General features: G+C 36.8%; 1 protein-coding gene across 2 annotated transcripts in view; it reads left to right on the top strand.

Annotated features, from left to right (window-relative positions):
- LOC108973330 overlaps window positions 1-15053 on the top strand; it is a 46555-nt gene that overhangs the window by 19567 nt on the left and 11935 nt on the right. For both annotated transcript variants that reach the window (XM_018940546.1, XM_018940545.1), the window contains exons 3-6: window positions 7294-7576; window positions 7678-8304; window positions 9553-9642; window positions 10158-10340. In XM_018940546.1, the coding sequence (XP_018796091.1) occupies window positions 7686-8304; window positions 9553-9642; window positions 10158-10340 (892 nt within the window). In that variant the 5' untranslated portion in view covers window positions 7294-7576; window positions 7678-7685. The remainder of the gene's footprint in view (window positions 1-7293; window positions 7577-7677; window positions 8305-9552; window positions 9643-10157; window positions 10341-15053) is intronic.

The raw sequence follows: 15053 nt of genomic DNA, 5'->3' as shown, positions 1-15053 counted from the left end.
CGCGGAAAATAAAAAATCAAAGCGACAACAAAGTAGCAGTGAGCTATCTTGGCATCTCGACCTACTCCGGACCCAATCATCAAAAGGCAAAATTGACCCACCTTCTATTTCGTTCATAACTGTTGCTATCGTTGTTGATTTTGTTGTTAAGCGTAGTAAATCGATTCGTTGTGTGAAAGCTCTAATCGAGCCAGTTCGTCGCTTAAGTCTTTTGTTTGACGAATAACATCTGTTTGTTTACCAGCTTGATCATTTGGTTAAAGCAAAAAAGAGTGTTAAATCGCTTAGCGAGCCAACGCCAGAATATGAGTTGATGAATGGAATTGAGCATAGTGCCGTTAAGACGATGAACAATGTTAACGAACAGTTATGCAGTTGACAATAGTAGAAGAGTTGAAAACAGATTTTTCAAAGAATATCTTAATAAGTACTAGCATCACAATGGTGTCGAAATCAAAATATAAATATTAGAAACAAAAACACATAACATCAATGACGTAGAGACAAGAAAAGTTGAATGATCACTACGGAGAACGTCAACAGAAAAAATACCCAAAACGGTATACGTGAAAGAAGCTGCGATATCTAAGAAGTAGAAAAAGGAGGCTAAACCTTAGATTGAATAAATCCAAACAATCGAAATAGGTGGAAGAGTTATCTTAATCTTATTTTTTCCCAAGTGTCTTCGCGAACGAAATTTAGAACTCAAGAAGCTCACTTTTGACGTAATCTACTCCCAATGTCCATTCTGTTTTTTGAATAGCATAGCAAATTTTCGTTTTATTTGTCGTTGTTTGATGACTTGTTGAGTGATGCTGTCGGGCATTTGGCGTGTGGTACGTGTTTTTTTTTTTTTTTTGAAGTAATTGTTACTTGGCTTAAGTAGTTTGGCTATTCGCTTGGGTTCACTCTGACATTCACTTATTTCTTACTTTAATCCCTCTTACTCAGTTCATCCGAGGTGGCAGTCGCTATTTATGAGCTTGAGCTGCTTATGTGAAAATACCTATGCTTGGACTTTATTTCTGTTCGAGATACGACGTCGTTGTGGCTGCTACTTGTTCTGCGGACTTTGTCGTTGACAATAATCATACTGACAACTTAATCCCATTTTGTTGTTAAGTGGTTAAGTTCTCACTTGTATCGGTTAGAACAATTGTTGGCTACAACCACATACAAAGACGACATTTTCCCGTTTTTGTTTAATGTAGTCAATCACTTAGCAGCACCGTTAGCCTTTCTAATCTCTGTTATTCTATATCACCCGTCCTCAGTTTATAACCAGATAATCTGGTATACAAACGACCCCAACTACAAAGAGATAAAGACAAAATAACCTTCTTTCAAGAAGGGTTGTTCATGTAACAGTATCTATTTTACTCTGCGTAAAAAAATTTTTTTTCTTTTATTTATATGAATTATTTTTGCTTTATTGCGACTTTTTAACGGTGTTTCCATAATTGTGACAACTAAACTAATTTTTTTTTATTCATGGTGCTTAGTCTTTTCCTTTCATGCTCTTTTGATATAACCAAGTTCACATGGGGCTTTTGCTAAAGTTTGGAATTTAGATAGCCTTATCCTTTCAAAATGGTCTGATTTCAAGCGTTAAATGTCTCAAATATCAGAATTTAAAGTTAATCTCATTGGTTTGCAGAAAAAAATTGCAGACAATATTTCAAGCAAAAAATAAAATAAAAATTGTTTTCTCTGTATGAGTTAAAATTTTTAGAAATTGATAAATACTTTAGGGTCGTCGGCTTTAGATAAATCTTCTGAGTATTGTCATCTGCTTCTGATTAAAAAACTAACCGCTTAACCCTACCTAAACACGCTTATCGTATTTACAAAATATAAATATGCACCCAAATTCTTAAAGAGTACCGTATGTCTGGAATTATTCTTTGAATTGGACTTGCCTTACGAGTAACCGTCATTTTGACAGCTGTCGTAACAATGATGAGGCCAAAGTTTTACTCACTAATTAAAGCTGAGCTCTGGAGGTCTTGCTGCTGCAGTTGCATATAAGATAACAGCAAATTCATTGAGCCAACGGAACTTATATAAGATTTTTTCGGGCAACTCGGCTGATTTACCAGTTTGACCGGTCAAATAGCGCATGCAACAAGCAACTTTCGTGCTGCAAATTTAATTGACAACCAGCAATTGACAGTTAGTTATGGAAAATCTCAATATGGCCGGACACGACAAAATAAGGCAGTGGAAAATGCCAAGCCACACCGACTATTGGCCATGCAAATAGTGTCTCATGTGCTTGTAAAATCTGGGTGTTTATCCAGTTATTTGTTTTTGGTGTATAAGTAGTCTGCTAACAACTTTTGTTGCTAATTTATATACTTTTTTGTTTTTGCAACGTCAAATTTAGTGATTAAGTTTAACTTTTTAACGGTCCACAGTGAACGCATCCCAACTGCCACCAACTCGATTATTCTTACTTACCGCAAGCAACTAACTCGCTGGATGCCTGTGATCTTCAATGGGTACCATAAATGTTGGCAAATGAAGCGTTTGAACCGACAACAACTACACAAGTATAAAGCTACTGAGTGTGCAACCGCAACCAGTTACGAGAAATTACTTCGACCGCAGCCGGCTGCCGCCCGCACCGCGTTATTGGTATGAAAGAACAGTAAATTACACCAACAAAATTTTAAAATAATATGGGCACGAGTAACCTTGGCCGTGGTGTAGTGGCTTGGACTTGGCGGTACGGATACTCTGGCCGTAACACCACGACCGCCGACACCAAATATAGGCAGTTGTACAACTGAACTGCAAAATTTAGTGCTGTAATGTAATTGTGTGTTAATAATTTTTGGACGGCGCCAACCATGTTTTTTCATTATACTCTGAACCACGAAATTTGTAACACCCAAAAGAAAACGTCATACCCTCTTTATTTATAAGTAGAATTGATTTAGCTATGCTGGTCTGTTTGTTCATCTGTATATATTCTGCTCTATTGTCAAAACCGCCGATATCGGATCACAATAAGCTATAAGCTGCCAAACATACTGATCGACCAAATCAACGTAAACGTACACTTACATATGTGAAGGGTATTATAGCAGGAGCAGCCAAAATTGACTTTTCTTGTTTTCTACAGCCTAGCATTGTTTTTCCTTTTTATTTGCTTCTATCTCTCCGTTAGTTGGTGAATTACCAAACGCTTGGGGTTGTGCGCCATTAGCCGCTTATCCGTGGTAACTTCTTTTAATCGACACACTTTTAACAGTAGGCGGGTAATTTCAGCTCTTAACCAATTTTTAAGCTGGAGTATGAAAATTTATATTAAACGGAGGTGTTGGCTTAATTCAATTAAAGTCGTGCAAAAAAACGGTAAACATTGGACAAACGATGTTTATAAATTTTCAACCACTACGGAAGTCACTCCTACTTAGAATTATTGCAACCATATACAGATGAATTGATAAAACACCTTTTCTAGGTCGCAATAGTTTGGCTTACTGCTGAAGAAAATTTTAGAATGTTTAAATAGGTTGGAAAGGAATCAATAAAAACTAAAACTAACTAACTAAGTTCCTACAAGGTACTTACAGTATTAGGTCCATCACCAACTCGTCCACCCGTTGACATGCGTTCTTATGAATGCACACGGGTCACATTTGCACAGTATCCAACTTGAATTTCGCATTTGTGGTGTGTTGCGGCCCACTAGTTTGCAGCTGTTGAAAAGCTTTTCATAAATTTTGTTTGCAATATCAATGTAACAGTTACGCAGATATTGCAAAACAAAGAAAATAGCACAACAAGTTAATCCAGAGTCCATTGCGGTAAAAACCAACAGATCAAAATAAACTATGAGCATGGAGCGCGTATTTACGGTACATATAATATGCAGCTTCTCCAGTTGCGCTTACGTTGGCTAGAGTGGTCGGTTATGTTCTGGCTGTTGATGTTGTTGTTGACGGAGTAACTGGTTTGCTTCTGGCATATTTCACCGCATTTTTACTGATTGTACGCAGATTGGTCATAAAGAATTGGTAATTTATGCAATGGGCAGACGACACGCTCTCGCCTCATTGCCCACTGCTGTCTATCATCTACCTCCGAAAACTTAATCTTTACACATAAGCTTCCATATACATATGTATATGTGCGCAATCGAACGCATATACCTACATATATATAAACGTGCGCATGTCCATAAAATTGAAGCCTGCTTCGATTTATACAGAGTTGCGGAAATTACTAATATCATCGCTTACTTTCCGCCTAAAGGCATTTCCGATGGTATTAAGTCTACCTCCATACACTAATCGTTTAAAACTTATGAATCTACCTACACTTACATGTCGCAGGGATATGCTTGGCTTTGTATTCTTAGTAAAAATCCTGATTGGAAAGTGGCAGTTCTTTTCTCCTGCCTGAAGTTAAGTTTTATATCGCGGTGCGCTTTTCAAGATCAAAAGCGTTTCTTCTAGATCAAACGGCATATGACATAAATTATTTCTCATTCCCGCAAATTTGGTTTATCTGACTCACTTTTCGAAACTAAAAAGACTATATTGCCTTCTCTCAATATATAAAATCGTAACAATCGGTTGTAACGAATTTTAAAACTTTGACTTCACTAGCTGAACAGTTTTAGATCTCGACCTTTAAAAAATCTCATGCCTTTCTTGACTCGGTTTTTTCACACGTATGCAAATGCGCCCCTTGCGCTGTTTGGGCGGGAGGAGGGTAATCGTTGGATTATTAATATTATCCAGCAATGCAAATGTCACAATTTTCATTAAAATTCAATTTGAAGATGAAATACATTTTCGTTTTACGATTACATTTAACATCAAAAAGTTTTTTCCAAAGTAATCAAGAAAAAGATTTCATGGAGGAATGAATTGAGAATAGTAAACGATCAATAACAACACCAACGACAGTTGGCAACTGCTGAAACTCTCCTAGATACATTGCTTCTATGCATGTGTGTTGGTATTTAGATGTCCTGTTACGTCGGTTGCAGGTATGTACATCTAAGTGTCGCCACTTGCCCGCAATAAAAGAAAAATCAATTGAGAAGCAATTTCACTACAACATATATAAATGTTGAACATGCAATGCGAGCAACTCGCGAGATGACAACAACAACTATAAATGCCATACGTAAAAGGTAAGATACAGGTGCCAATGGTGCCACAACATCTGCTAACGCTTGGCCAGCACGTTCGATGCAATGCACATCTGTATTGCGAGCGGTAAATGAAAAGTGCCGTTTGGCAACTGTCAACTTGCGCCAAGAGTCGCGTTAATGGTATGTTGCATTTGTTGCAAATTAAACAAACTTGTCGTAAATGCCTTCGCTTGCCATTCCTTGCTACTTTTTTATTAGTGCCTACACATACAATATATTCCCGTTGAGCATCGGAAAATTCTTCATCTAATCAGTAACTGCACAAATTGAAAACTAAAATAGGCAGCAAGCCTATCAGATGATTTGCTGCACGAGTCCTAACACATACCGGCGCATGGCATTGCGGGCAGCTTGTGCAGAAATGACGTAATTAAGAGTCAGCGCAGATGAGGGCCCCCGGCAACCGCTGCAGCTTCAAATACCCAGAGAAGTGCTCTACGTATTCATGTGTGTTCAACCCAACATATGTATATATTATTTGTAGGTATATATGTACATATCTACATATGGTACATAAAAGCTGCAACACCAAGACTGGACAAGCTTGGATACATAATACTACATGTATCCAACATTTTCAGGTTTTGCGCTTATATATGAACCAGTTTTAACCAATATTCAAATATTTTTTCACTCTTGTTCCCTTTTATTTCATGTTTCATTCACACCGCTTTAAATTTTCGAAAATGTTGTTGCGTTACTTTGCATTTTAGGTAACGATATATACTTTATAGGGTCTCCGACGCTTCATTCTGGGTGTTACAAACTTCGTGACAAACTTAATACACCATGTTCACGCTTATTATACGTTGTGATGCTAATTCAAAGAGAAGCACCAGTTAGAAGGGTGACACCTAAAAATAATAAAAAATGAGTGTCTCTAATTGAAAAAGCTAAGTTGTTGTTGGAGCATTTTTATAATTAAAATAAAGTAATTGTGTGTGAAGTTTCTGAGTAGTCTGCACGCACTATCATATTGAAATCGACAAAGCTTGCACTTCTGAAAACCGCCTTAAAGAGCAGCAATAGGCGTTTTTGTTTTTGTTATTTCATGGCACCATCTTTGGCTGCCCCGGTTGATGTACGTATTATAGCATTTTTTCTTTCTGCATTAACCTGTACACCGGTGCACTTCAGGTGGCTAATGAAGCGTGTCATCCCATTTTGCTTTGCTGTCTATTGAATGGTAATGCGCCAATATCTGACCATCGACAACGATGTGGGCTTGGTAAAACCGGAAGGCAATTTAACCATGCATGTAAAGCATTTGCATTAATCTAAGATATTTGCGTATAAATGTTCACACATACATTTGCTGAGACAGTTACTAATTAATTACGGTATACAATTTTCAGTTATTCTATTTACAGTTGCAGAAAATCAGACGCCAATATTATAATGACTACGACTGCTTTATAAACGCAATAAGCAAAACATTTTTACATCACATGCCCGTGCGAAGCAAAGCACATTACAAATATGCAGTGTATTTATTTGACGTTTACGAATGTACTGTGTATTGTCTTAATAATAATATAAATAAGTACTAATGAATAAAATGATAACGAAATAAAAATTAAGTATTATTATATAACGACTAGAACTTAATAAATTACATTTCTTTTAATAAAATATATAAGTAATATAAATTACCTACTTCATCGGCGAACCTTACATCTTGAATATTTTCAATGCAATGCATGCAAAACGAAAATCCAGCAAATATTGACAGCTCATGTGCATGAAATACTGTTTTTATACTTTGCCCAAATTAATGCAATGGCGTTTACGAATATTGTACACTGCATGTTTGCTGCCCAAATTGCATTTTCGAAAGCGTCCTATGTACTACGACTATATAAGTATATACGTTTACGTTAAGCATACATACGTTCGTGATCTGACCAAAAAAGTTAAACGATGTAGTTATTTATATCTAGTCCTTGCCGTCTTGTCTTGAAAAGTAACCTCTCACGCACGCATTACAAATAATATTTGCTTACGAGCGATAACGATCCTTTCATTACACTATCGTCATAGTCTTTCTTACTATTAACATTTCGACATAAAATTTTGACAAATTATATATTTTCCTTTCATATGATTGCAAATCATTTCAGGTGCCCGTCATGAATATGGAAAAATAAATAAATAAAGACAGCAGATAATAAGCTGAAATACAAAAAGGATTACATAGCCTTAGGAACAGAGAAAGATTTAAACAAAATTTTATACAAAAAGAAACTTGTCACAATCGCTAACGAAAATAATAACGAATCTGTCAAGCATCAACACAAATTTGCGGGGTGAGCTATGGTCATGGTGTAATTGCACTGACTCCTCTGCCGCTGTGAAATCTAGAATTAGGAAATTTTCCAAAGACGCATGCTTACATCTTTTAAGGTAATAATTTGCTGTGGCTATAAAATGTTGCCAAAGTAACAAGAATTTACAAATAGATTGCAAATACCTCAGCAACAACCTAACGCATTTTCTATTTCAAGTGACGTTTATGCCACACGCATTGCCGACATCGCTCTTACAGGCGCAAGGACGCAATGTTGCCGGCAACATGGGGCGTGTCCAACATGTAGCAACGGTGTTACTGTGCTTGAGCATATGGCAGAGCCGTGCCACATCAATACTAGAAACTGTAGCATCCAAATCAACAACAATAATAGGGATACGTGACCATCATTCCGCTTTTGTCAACACAGACTATGACTCAGAAACGATCGCAGCCTCAGCTGCACTGGATACTACGCATGGTGGCGAAATAATGGGTGCCACATCGTTAGCCGCAGCCGCCGGGGCTGCAGTAGCTACGGCCAGTGAGAAAGTTACAACTGTTGGTAGGAATAACGTCAACTCGGAGGCGCACAACCCGTTAAACATCGTTGTGACTGCTGACAGGGATATTGATGTCGGTCCCTTTGATGTCATTGTTGACAGTCTTACCGATGATATAAACAATTACGATGCAGGTGACGGTACCGCTGACACGGGATCTCTGAAACAAAGTCACGGAAGCAACGAAATATTCAGTAGCAGCGCCAACTTACTGCTCGAACTTACAGCCAATATTATCAATCTTACACGGCAACATAACGGCGATATCTTCCGGACGATGGGTGAGAATTCATTTTCACTATTAGCTCTAATTGCTTCATCAATACACTTATTACTTACTTCTTTTGTAATATTTGTTTGGAAACTTTGTAAAGTGAACATACTAAGGTGGCAGCATACCTACATATACATATATAGTACATGCGTATATGTGAAATCATGCCAGCAGAAAGGCTCTTAGAGCCATTATTCTATTTTTCAGACATCTACATGCCTACTACTCCCAGTAGTTCATCCATCATTACAAGCTCTAAAATTGGCATTTGAGTTGAGAGATAATACGCTCCCTTGCATTGAGATCTTCAGACAGCAATTCAGAATTTTATCTTTAGCTCACATACATACATATGTACATACATCGCACTCGAGCAGCAAGTCTAACTCTTTCCACTACGGCCACTATTCTCCCTTCATGTCGTATGAACCACTCTTTCAAAAATTTTTTCATATTTCCATATTTTCGAAATACTTCTCTCGATTTAATTTATTGCCCCTTAGTCTACTAGTTAAAGGCCCAAATAAGATTAATGCAATTACGTTTTTGGGTGTTCCCTACGGCACTCAAAGGCAATTATATATTAACTTTTAATATATATAACGATATTGTCTTGTGGGTCTCAATTCCTGCTCAAGCAAAATGAAATAAGAAAAATAATAATTTTTATCACTTAAACTAACGAAAACATTGCTGTGCAAAAATAAAAACATTGATATAATCATGCAAACAAGACAAATCTGAAACTTACTTACGAAAACGTTCTACGACCACATACTAGGAGGGAAGTGACAGCGCGTGGCACGACAAGAAAAAACACTATAGACCTTGTTGTTGTTGTTGTTGTGTGTCGCTTAATACACGTATTTAAATTCCGTTACATTCACACAAAGGCAGCAGCAGCTCCAAAAGCCTCAGATGCCACACCGTACTATAAAAAAAGGACTTTTTTGTGATAATAAACCTTCTTGCTGAGCAGTTTTTCTTGTTTTCCTCGTAACATTACGAGTTGTTCACGCACTTGATAGTTGTTTGTTAGCTTCTCTGTTGCTGGCCCACTCGCTCACAGCCCACCTCGTATGTTCGGAGAGTTGACATATATAATACATCACATATTTATACATACATACATATTCTATTTATAACTAAATGACATTTTGTTAACACTTCGGTGTTCGTTCAACAGTACTGTTTGTTGTATTCTTAACGAATGTTTCAGTTATCATTTTCCTCTTTCCATAATTTTTCAAAAAAGGCGTACACACTTGTAATGCGGACACTTGCGTTGGCTTATCGAGCGGTACGGCAGGCGTTGACGTCTTATCTGTAACTGCTGAAAAAGGTGGTGAGTTCAATACACTTTGTCTACGAAATTTCTCTCATAAAATTATCAACTATTCTAAAACTTGTGTGAAGTCGAAAACGAAGATGACCGCTTTAAATTTAAACATGTACGAGGCAGCAGGACTTTGATACATGAAACGATAATAACCCTAACAGTTTACAATTTCCCAAAGCATTATCTAAACTATTTGACAGCATATGTAACTTAAATTTGTGAAAAAAAAATCCTTAAATGAAACATAAAGAAAATGTTATGACGTCTATTAAAATTAAAAATCGTTGTTTTTAGAAGATCTTTAATTAAGATTTATACGTTCATCATTAAATTACTAGTGCGTTAATGCCTCGATTTTCCAAGTTGATCAAATTTAAAGGACCCTAACGATCACCAAACTCACGCTCCATTGCATAAATAATAGGGGTGTTAGCTTTTGATCCTTTAGTCTTAAGTAGTACCATAAATACTATATGAATATTAGTAATTTTTTTTATAAAATTTATTTACTCTTGATATAGGCAACAGTGGCGCTACAATTCATTCTACGGCTGGAGTCGATCACTTCGTTAGAAGACCCAAATTTCAAAAATCTAATCATCGTACTGTTGCAAGCGAGCCGACTGAGAGTTGCCAGTGTCGCTGCTTACCTTATTTAAGCACATATCGGGAGGACTTAGGCATTTGCGTCGATGATGTTCACGGTAAGTTTACAAATTTCCAAAACTTTATAAATTTCACCGAATATAAGCTTTCAACTATCAAGTAAAAAAAAAACAGAATTTAAAATTAGGTGGTGTAGAATATATATACAAATATAAAACGTTAGACCTCCGGCCAATGTGAAATGAGATCCTTACGACAAGTACGACAAAAAGCATATGCCTACATGGTTATTTATAAACCAAACTGCAAGCATTTGATAATTTTATGCTAGAGCAAACTAAGATCACATAAAATTTCACTAAGTTGAATGCAATTTTTACAATCGCATGATGCAACTACGACTGACCATAAAAAGCCAAACTATAAGCTTTATGTCGCAATGCAAAACAAGAATATTGTGGTGAGTTAAAGAAATTTCGGCCCAGGCAAATTAACTATCGATCACAACACTTAATTAACTAGCCACTAATTTGTTGTTTTCGCCGGTGGCAGTGCCTTTACTACTACGATATGTATAATACTTATGAATAAGTATAAGTATACTTTCACTTTAAAATTTTTCGGAGAGAGGTGATAAATAACTTCGCCAAAATACAAAACACATTATAATAATTAACATATTACACATATCGTACGACCATTGTCATTACCCAAAGTCATTAGAACATACGAAAATGTAAGAAATTTTTGGAAGACCTCGATTTGATACCTCTGCGGCAGCCTCAGTATTAATGGATTATGAATGCCAATTGTAATTGCTTTACCTACTTTTTCTGCTGACTACTAACAGGTCTGGCTCTTCGTTTGTCCTTTATTGGCATAACACAAGTGATTTATAAGCGCAAGATAACTGTGGACTTTTTCCAGATATATAGTTGTTCACTGACCTGAAGTTCATGCTGGCCATTAAAAGGTCCCAACCCACAACTCAATAGTTTACTGAGCGAAACGCGTTTTTATGGCGTAGAAAAGCACTTCAACTACGTAAACACATATAAGCTTAGATGGTGATTCTAAAAGTAAACGGGTGCTAGGCAATTGAAAATTTTAGTTAAATTGGACTATCAATCACGAAGTTGCAAGCAGACCACAAGCAGCCACTGACAATAAATTAAAAACAAACTTTCAAGACAGCGGGAATTGCTAGATCCAGTGAAAATGGTTTAATTTTGTTGTTGCACAAAGTGTATATTCTACTGTTGTGTTTATTGTAGAGTTTGTTTTTGCTACTATGGCTGATAGTTTTTACTGTACACTATTTTGGTTGTCTTTCGATACGTAATTTTCGCATGCCGGGACGCAGCGTTTATGCAAACAACTGTTACCGAACATGCAGTTTGATGAAACTGCCAATAGCGCTGTCATTACTACTATGAAAACGCTTATACCTACGTAACTGTGCAGTGTGATTTAGACATGCAAACAGGTTAAAAAAAGGAAGCAAATCATAAACGGAAGGAAAGTATATGTAAAAGTAAGGGCCGATTCTACTTTTTGATTAAATACGATCGACTGTTACCTTAACACCTACATACTTACTTTTATATATATGTAAATGTAAACGATCAGTAAATCTTTTTTCCTCACCCTGAACAGGGTATAATATGTTTGCCACGAAGTTTGTAAAACCCACATTAATCATAAAACCACTTTGGAAAAATATATGGTGAACAGTGCATGGCCTTCTGATGTCGACCATTTGTCAGAATGCTATTAAAGTGTCCGAATAGAGTAAAGCTCAACATAACTCTGCGACATAATTTTCACAGACAACAACAACTGATTAGGGCCAATATGTAGTAGAGTATGCACTGAGGGCCCCCGCAATTTAAATGGATTGAGGGACAAAGGTGTACACCATCAGTTTTGACTTTTATCCGTTTTGTGGTGTCGTGTCACCGAATGCTAACGACCACATCGATGTTAGAAGAAGAAGACGGAACAATATGTGCTGAAAATCGGTGCAGTAACGACAACCAACGATAATAAATCCGTTCAGACGAGGGGAATGTGGCGCTTTAATCACTGTTATTGACAATTTATGTCAGCGGTTGTTGCTTCATGTTGCAACAGTGCATTGCTTGCCTAATTTGTTGCCATATAATTTGCTAATGTTCATACCTAAACTGTAAGTTAGCTGAAGCCAAATAGAAACTTAAACACCTCCAAATTAAGCGCAGACAAGCTTAACAGCTAATGTGTTATTTTTTGCAATTGAAAAGACAACCACGATAAAAATCGACCTCATAGGCGTATGCAATTAGAAAAACCAAAGATTAATGTTCAATATAATTGTAAATACCACGGATAGTATCTTTCTCCTAAACGCAATCTTATTTCATTTTAGAAGTAATTGTTTCACGTTAGTATCGCAAATGGAATTGTTTTTTTTTTTTTTTTTGCCATCAGTAATATCTTGTAATCGCCATAATTCTATGTTGGTTTACAACTTATAGGCGACTTTTAATTAATAAAATGGTAGTCAATGCTGCCGTTAGTCCAACACATCTAACAGTCCCCATCCGCTAGCATCACGTGTACATTTCTATGGCAAGCACATACAGCGGCAACGCATTGCTATGGTTAATTTGCGCAAACTTAGCAAGTCTATAGCAAGCATGTTCTCGAATAAATGGAAGCAGCGGATATCTTTTAGCAGCTATGTATGTTTTTATTTCAGTGTGTGATCAACATTCTAAATGGTCGCAGCGTCCAATTAGAGATGGTAATTTTCGCATTGTGCTTCGTTGCAAAGCCGTGCATGCGCGTATGTACTGTATGCATATATGCGGTCGTATTAGAAGTAAAACGGTTTGACTAATTAAAACTTGTATTAACGGTTTAAAAATGCCGATTTGTGGTTTATTGGCGATGCTGTTCCTCTTAAGATTTTCACTGAACTGCAGTCAATACAAAGGCTTGTGATGCTTGCTAACGGATACAACTGTAATTGTTTCACAATAAGTGTAACGTTAGACAAATTTTCATTACTAAATCCATCAATAATCGTAATATTTCTTCGTATTTTAGTCGTTACTTTAGTGATACTGGCTGTCTTAAGGCAGAGAACCTCAATGGTCTATAAAGTCTGATTCCATGCCTACGAGCAAGATTAACAATATCTGGTTGGAAAATTTAATTATGAAAAAGCTGGGACTGCTACTAACGAACACAAATAAAACAAGTAAGAAAGGGCTAAGTTAAGTGCAACTGAAGATTTTATAGTCTTGAACCTTGCAAGAATCAAAGCCAGCGAAATACTTTAAGGGGCAAAACGTCAAAGAAAGGATAGAAATTGAAGCAATTATATATATAGTACGTACTAGTGGATCCGGCCACGCGTTGCTGTGGTATACATTTTATATTATTCAGCCCTATTCTGCATTTCTATTACGTTACCGCATTCCGCTCCGCATCGATTGGAATTAGGTAGTCCGAGTTACGATGGAATCGAAAGAAAAAGAGGAAGAGCGATAACCTCTTCGAAATCAGATGTTTGCCTTGGAATGTGTGAAATTGAAACACTATTGGTGCTTAAGTAAAATAAATTAAATATATAATTGCGTAATGAAATCGATAGCCGCGGCGATATTTCTTGAGGAGGACGGCAACGCATCCGAGAATGCTGACGCGAAAGTTGAAAGGAGAAGATTTCGAGATATGTGTGATCCTTTTCAGATGAGTGACGAATTGTAAGAAATTGAGTTTGAAAGTGATAAATCTTAATTCATTGATTTCCTTATTTAGATTTAAAAAAAAAACTTTAGATTTAATAAGGACGCTTTCAAGTATGTCCTAGATACTTTTGCGGAAGAAACTCAACAAAGTACTTTGACTTCGTTATCTCCGCTTAATCGCGTAGTGGCTGCTTTGAGATTTTTTGCGGAAGGCAGTTACCAACATGAAGTTGGAGTTAAAGATAATTGAAACAAAAAACTAAAAAAAAACTTTGGGCACAAAATTTAGGTTATTTACTAAATTACTCCGAATCTGATTTATAATTAGGATCTAACTTTAGCATCTGCATCTTTATTTCCACTTTTTCCCTTCCAATTCTTTTTAATTTTATTGTGTCGTTTCTGTTCTTGTTGTTGCTTCACTGCGGTGTCCGCCATACATTCTAAAGAACGATTCATGCGACGTAAATATGTCACCACTTCTTCCATTTTACTAGGCTTCATTATGGTTTTTGGTGTCCTCGTAAAATTCTTTCTGGAGAGATATTTGCTCTTTGAGTAAGGAAGAAGCGCTCTCCTTATCAGTTCTTCTTTCTCTGCGCTGGCTGCTAACTCTGCTGCATGAAGGAATTTCATTTCGATCCTCCGAACATGCGGAAATGTCCATTTCGGAGGTTTGGGCAACGTCTTGTACCTGCGCACTATCGCCATAATCCCGCGCACCTCTTATTCCACTTGTACAAGTTTCCAACCCCGTCAAAACTATAACCTTCTCCACAAGTGGGCTTATACGTTGCAAACGACATTGACCTCCACCTGTGCTCATAATTTCCTTTTTATTTGCAGACAGCTTGCGTTTTATATAGCACTTCCAGTCAATCCACACCTATAACAAAACGTTTGAAGTATTTAAAAAATGTATTTTCAGTAGTACAATACCTTTCTCCATGTACTGGAGTCTTTTGATGGTGGACCAAGTGCATTTAGGGCAATTGCAATTTCCTCCCAAAACTCCTTCACTTCTTCCTTCGGTCGCTGTTGGAAGCCCTGCGCAACATCTTTTTTGGTTGCCAT

This window comes from Bactrocera latifrons, unplaced genomic scaffold (genome assembly GCF_001853355.1).
Source record: "Bactrocera latifrons isolate USDA-ARS-PBARC rearing strain unplaced genomic scaffold, ASM185335v1 scaffold_47, whole genome shotgun sequence".
Taxonomy (NCBI): domain Eukaryota; kingdom Metazoa; phylum Arthropoda; class Insecta; order Diptera; family Tephritidae; genus Bactrocera; species Bactrocera latifrons.
The sequence above is the reverse complement of the archived record's forward strand: the minus strand, read 5'-3'. Positions and strand labels throughout refer to the sequence as shown.